General features: G+C 40.9%; 1 protein-coding gene across 1 annotated transcript; it reads left to right on the top strand.

Annotated features, from left to right (window-relative positions):
• Positions 1–88: 88 nt before the first annotated feature.
• Positions 89–5,144, top strand: pus7l (pseudouridine synthase 7 like). Its single transcript, XM_066724267.1, has 9 exons — positions 89–230; positions 654–1,543; positions 1,696–1,855; positions 2,112–2,307; positions 2,540–2,638; positions 2,919–3,000; positions 3,558–3,841; positions 4,399–4,452; positions 4,621–5,144. The coding sequence occupies exons 2-9, from the start codon at positions 676–678 to the stop codon at positions 4,966–4,968; spliced, it is 2,091 nt and encodes a 696-aa protein (XP_066580364.1). The 5' UTR covers positions 89–230; positions 654–675; the 3' UTR covers positions 4,969–5,144.
• Positions 5,145–6,592: the final 1,448 nt, after the last annotated feature.

The following is a 6,592-nucleotide window of genomic DNA, read 5'->3' as shown; positions in this document are numbered from 1 at the left end:
TTAAATAATTTCCGTCGGCACAAACAAATGAAAGCCGTATAAAACGTCTCCTTTAAATGCAGCCCATGTGATGCGGATGTGGCTGTAAACCACGCTGTACGTGTCCAGCCTGAGCGGGATGCTAAGACCCAAAACACTCTCTGCGTACCAGTGTTTTGACGAAATGTACTAATGAATGGATAAAACACTTCTAAAGTAGGGTCTATATGAGCAGAACAGGCTTGAATAAGGTATAGATTTCCTAAACGACGTTAACTAGAAAAATAGGGCGAATAATCTACTAGTTGCTTTTAATTTATGTGCTGTAAAATAATGTTTTAAGTCAAGCCACCATGGCCTGATAACCCTTAACTTAAGACATTGTCTCTGTTTAAACTCACAATGTAACTAACTGGGCTTGCCAAAGTTAATTATAAATTGTTGTCTCAAACACGTGTAATTTTTCATACGTGATTCTGGAGTTATTATTAAAATGTACACCTCAACAAGAACACCCCGAAATGCTAAACAAAACTAGAAAAAAGTTAATTTTGCAAATCAGTGCTCGTTTATGTGCATGGAAGGACTGATGCATTATGCAATGCTGCTTTTATTTGTTGTTGTTTTTTCTTCTTCTTCAGATTAAATAATATTTCTTCTTCTTTTGCTTGCAGCAACAAAACAACTGCTCTCAAAATGGAGGATGAAAGCAAAGAAAACTCCTGTACTTCTTCACTGTGCTGTATTAGCCATCACCCAGGTTTCAGGGGAAGCATAAAAAATTCAACAGCAGACTTTGTTGTGATAGAAATTAACTTGAATAATCAATTGGTAAATGTGGCACATTTATTGCCAAAGGTTTGCACCCAACAGTCTGAACACAGTGGACAGTGCCTGGGTGATAAATCAGAGGAGAAGACGGTGAAGCCTTTAAATAATATGCCAAACACAGGGGGGGAAATACAAATGGCACCTTACACTAGTGAGCCCTGTGACAGTGCGGACATGACTGTTGCCAGCGAGGAGTCTTTGGACCTGGACTTTATTTTGGACACTTCAGTAAATGAAGAGCTGATACAGTTTGCTATGATAACTAGATTGTGCGAAGACACAAGTGAAAAGTGTAGCAGTGCCGAACTATCGCTGGGCTCATACCCAGACAGAAACCAGAGAGCTAGTGTCCACCGCGCCGTCCGTCAGAGGTTCCCCTTCCTCATGACCATGACCAAAGGAAGTGAAATTCTAGTGAAGGAAGACCGCCATTATAAAGAGCTCTGCCGCCTGGTGTCCGAGGAAGAGTCCGAGGACTTCTTTAGGTTCTTAGATGCCAAAGTCCAAGATGCCACCTTCACATTTAAGCCAGATGATGATAAAGAGCACAGGAAAGCAGTCCATCATTTTGTCAGCAAACACTTTGGTAAGCTGGTGGAAACCAAGAGCTTCACTGCTGTGGACAGTGGTGGGCAACAAAAAGCCTCCATTACCGTGAGGTTTCGAGAAAGAAATAAGCCATCCAAGAAGAGGAAAGCTGCAGATACTCAGGAAGATGATGTTATATATACAGGTAGGAGACCACACATATTGCAAGACCTTACAAGACAGAGTCAAGTTTCATAGTATGAATCATCACGGGACAAATCTAAGATCATATAATGAGGAGACTCCTATTGCCATGAATCTCGAATCTTACCTCTTTCTTGTCTTATTTCCCTGTAGGTTTCACTCTACAAAAGGAAAACTTGGAAACATTAGAAGCAATAAGCTACTTGGCCAAAGCACTTGGTGTACTTCCCTCAGATTTCACTTACGCTGGAATCAAGGACAAGAGAGCCATCACATACCAGTCAATGGTGGTGAAGAAAGTCTCCCCAGAGAGGTACAGCACATGCAAGTTCCTGAAGGTCCTTCCCTGACTAGTTTTAAAATGATCTGTGGTTAACCTCATTCTACCATGAATTCCTGAAGCCCAGATGAAGACAACCTGTGGAGACGGCGGCTTTTCAAATTCTGATTGTTAACGTTTTGTGTCTGCACTTATAGTGAGCATCTGACCCTTTTGTTTGTTGCTATTTTTGTTTTGTTTGCTTTGAATCTTTTCAATGAAGGCTTATGAACGTTTTCTTTCTTGGCAGGCTGAGGCAAATGAGCGCAGAGTTTCAGAAGAAAGGCATTCACATCCACCACATCCACCCCGTCTCACAGCCTCTGCGGCTCGGTCGGCTGAAGGGAAATCACTTTGACATCATTGTGAGGGATGTCAGGGCGCACTCCGGGGATTGCACCTCAGACCTGAAACAGCTGGTGCAGGAGGCACTGGACAATGTCAAGGTAGAGTAGATGAACTCCCTGCCTAAGTTAAAGGCAACAAAAAAGCCATCTTCTAGAATGAATTGTGAGCATCTTTATCTGTGTAACATGCATTCAGAAAACCCTGGTTGTTCCCAGAGGTGAGCATTGCATCCTCAAATAAATATAGTAATGTTGTCATAAATGTATGTAATTACTGTTTTGTTTTTAACAGTCATTTGTCTTGGGGGGTGGGGTCTGATTTATGTTTCAGGCTAAAGGTTTTGTGAATTACTATGGGCCTCAGAGGTTTGGGACGGCACAGAGTGTTCAAGCAGACCAGATCGGACTGGCTCTGCTGAAGGAGGAGATGGTAGGCCTACATTTTTGTTTTAGTAACAGAATTTTACTTTACATTCGCAAGTATATTGGCTTGATATTAAAAAAAACACACACACAACTATGAAATATAAAATAATTCAACTGCTAAACACACAATATATAGAAAGAATATGTTGCAAATGCATTAGAAATTACAAACTTGTACCTAGTTTTGTTTTGTATTTTTGTTTTATTGTCAGTAGCCACAGGTACGTCAAACTGTGTATTTGGTTTCCACATTTTTGCTGCCACTGTGTGTCTGATTTCCTTAGGTTATGGCTGTCAAGTTATTCTTCACACCAGAAGAAGGCAGTGACCCTCAAAATAAAGCAAAGCAACATTTCCTTCAGACGGGTAAGGACTGAGAGCTTTGAGAGGATTGCCACTCAGTTCACAGTTGCATGAGTACAAAATAGGATGTACCCAGTGTATCAATCAAACACAGCTGTCTTCCAGGGTAAAGATGTGTTACTACTCTTGAGTTTTTTTTTGTGTGTATTTGATGAATAGATTGATTAATCTATTTCTTATTCAACACCCTTGTAAAGACTTGAAATTGAAATGTTCAAGACCCTTGCATGATGGAAACATTTTCACCTTGGATGCATCTCATCGTCTAGCTTCACATTTTGGCTTCATTCCTCGTATAGCGCCCAAGCAGTAGGTTATATCCTCTCTCTTGTTCCACAGATCCCTGCATTAAAGGACACTGTTTACATTTACCCTTGGTTATTTAAAGATTTTTTTAATCGATTCAAAAAAGATTAAAAAAAAACTTATTTCCGTTGGTGCTCTTTCACTACCTTGAGTTGCAGGTGATAAGCTTTTTCGCTGTCTCTGCTGATGCATCACCTATTGATTTTCCATGTTGGCACTGTCATAAACCTTTGTCCGTGTTGAACGAATTCCAGAGGATGCGAAAGAGAGCCTGGCCCTCATGCCAGAGCACAAGGTCCGCGAGAGGCTGATGCTGCGGGCGCTGAACCGATACGGCGTGGGGCAGGAGGGCTGCACCCGAGGGTGGCTCAGCATCCCTCACAGCATGCGCGTCTTTTATGTCCACGCCTACTGCAGCCGGGTGTGGAACGAAGCGGTGGCCTTCAGACTGCGGCAGTTCGGCGACAGGGTGGTGAAGGGAGACCTGGTGTGGTCCACCCTCGAAGACAAGGAAGGCAGTAAACCGAGTCTTTGTCAGGTAAATTATCAGTTCACATACACGTGCATTCCTTTAGCATGATTTATACTATTCTCTGAAAGAAACTGGACTGGATGCAAAAGGTTTAAAGTGAAACTAAGAAGTTTTGGAGGGATATCCATGGCCAATTAGCACTGTGGGAAGAAATAATCCCTAAAAATTTGCTAGTGTGAATAATTCCTGTCCTCTCTCAGCAGGTGAATCCGTTTCCCCTCACAATTTCCCACAGTGCGGATTCATCACTAGAGACTCTCAGCGGTTTCATTTTAGATGTCATTCTGCTGTCAGTGTCATTCTATCCGGATCCCAGGAAACACCATTATTGAATATGTGTTTTGTGCAGCGTTATTAAAGTACAGTCGCTAACAACAAACTCCAGTCCTCTCTGATCTTCACTGTTCCAGCTCTCACTTAAGAGACAAACTGAAATGTCTTCTGTTTCTTCAATATTAGTAACATTCATGCCAGTATCACTGTAGAGTGCCCAACAGACATTCTGTATATTTATATTTTCATTAATGAAATTGTAAAACCTTATTGTCCTCTCTGCCTCACAGGTTCATACCGTATCTGCTGAAGAAGAGGCAGAACACATTTACAAACTGCACCAGGTATGAATATGTGTTCTGTCATTCACGATTGGATTTAAACCATAAACAGAAGCAATTTCAGTTACTAGAGTATTTTGTGGGATTTAGAGCAACTGTGTCAGTGATCTACATACCTTGAAGGTAAAATATCCTGTTTTACGGAGAGCTTGTTTCTCCTCTACACTAAAGGTGGTCCTTCCAATGCCTGGCAACACCATAAAATATCCCGACAACAAAGTCGGCATCTGGTATCGAGAGCGGTTTGCCAAGGACGGGTTGCAGTCGTGTCGTTTCAGAGTCACGCCACTGAAGCTCAACATACCTGGATGCTATCGAGCGCTGTTGTCATACCCGAGAAAGGTAACTCACCACATACTGGAGGACTCTGTTGGAGCCATGAATGAGGAAACACCCGAGCAGGGCTCCCAGACATGCGGCCAGAGTCTCTCACCACTCAGTCTGTCTCTGTCCTTTGACCTGGACCCCTCCTGCTACGCCACAGTGTATCTCAGGGAAATCATGAAATGTGATCCCTAAACCAGGAGAACACAGAACTGTTGCAGGATTTATTTTGTGTATATGTTTTTCTTTATATTTCAGAGCATTAATGTTATTTTTCATTAAACTGTAGGACAGTGTTAATAGCCACCTGAAATGCCGTTTGTTCTCGGATCATTTATGTTCTGAAAATAAAGTCAGCATTCTATTTTTAATGTGTCTTTGAAGGCTGGATTGAGGTTGTTAAAAAAAAAAAACATGAAAACCAGAGTACAGCTTGGTTTCTCTTACCGAAACCTGATGAGTGTCTGTGGGGGTTGTGGTGCTGTTTTGTCCATTTATTTGTCAGCAGCTGCCAAACCTCAGTAAGACACGCAAATCATTATTTGTAAAATGGTTGTGTATATCTAAAGCAACTTTCAGGGATTACCAATTGCCATGTATTTTTTTATTCCAGTGCATGCAGAATGATTTACGACACAAAATCTAAAATAATTTATTGCTGTTCCTGTTTGTGCTTCAATATTCCTACATCCATTAATGTACTGCTCTCTGGTGGCAGCACAGAGAAACTGCAAGCCTAGTTTTAGGAATTCGGCTTTTGTGTTACTGTAGGTTTTGGTCTTCTCACCTTCCTACATCTCATTACTTTTTATTTATGAATGTATAATTATTGGTGTTTCTGTAACTCTTTCTATTTTTATTAATCTGGACACCCACAGACTTGTATTATGTAATAACTACTTAAATATTTATCAGTTTAATAATCAATTAATAACCTTGTTGAATGTGCTAATATTTTTCAGCATATTGTAGTGGTTATTTCCAGTATCATCGGATTTGAAATTATTTGTGTTATTTATGTTTCAAAATGGTCCAAATCAAGCAATTATAGTACTTGCAATCTCTGCCAGTTGGAACAACGGTAAAGGAAATTATGTTCTCATCTTAAAATTGAGGCGTGTAGACATTAAATATCAGCAACAGCAGAGAGTCAGTATAGACTTTAAAAGGATCACTCCCTATTTAAAGCGGCAATATTATATGATACTTGGATGAGAGCAAATTAAGCCTTCAGAGCTTGAAATCCAAATTTAGAGAATGCCAAGTCATAATCGGTTCATAACAATAGCTCCGCATTAGGTAATCAGGTCAGCGTTGCATGTGTTGTGGCAACTACATACGAAACATTTCCAGTGATGTAGTTGTTCTGTCTTTCTGAAATCTGCCTGATGTTTTTATTATATATTTGCCTTCTGGATGCTCTATGCATTGGGTGTTACCTCTTGATCAGTTCCACATGCCCAGTCTAGTGACGTAGCCCTACTTTCACAATATTGGGGTGTTCAGCGTCTTCCTTAGGGGCCTGTTGGAAATATCCTGGGATCATGTTTTCCCTTAATCCCTCAGAGCCTATCCACAAACCTGTTCATCCTAAAAGGAGCATCCATTTTGAGGATGATGGGCACGGCTCAGGATGAAGGACATTCATTGAATTCTGGCAGTGTCCTGTGTGATGTTTGTTATCGAAACGGCCACGCAACGTACATACAAACAGAGTGAACTCGATTCTGGCATGACATCATCTAATTAAAAACAGGAAAATAAGATCAGTGGAAATATGTCTGATATGAGGTCTTCAGGAGCAACTACTTCATAGAAT

Source organism: Amia ocellicauda, chromosome 15, assembly GCF_036373705.1.
Source record: "Amia ocellicauda isolate fAmiCal2 chromosome 15, fAmiCal2.hap1, whole genome shotgun sequence".
In the NCBI taxonomy this organism is placed as follows: Eukaryota; Metazoa; Chordata; class Actinopteri; order Amiiformes; family Amiidae; genus Amia; species Amia ocellicauda.
Note: the sequence above shows the minus strand (reverse complement) of the source record. Positions and strands in the feature narration are given on the sequence as shown.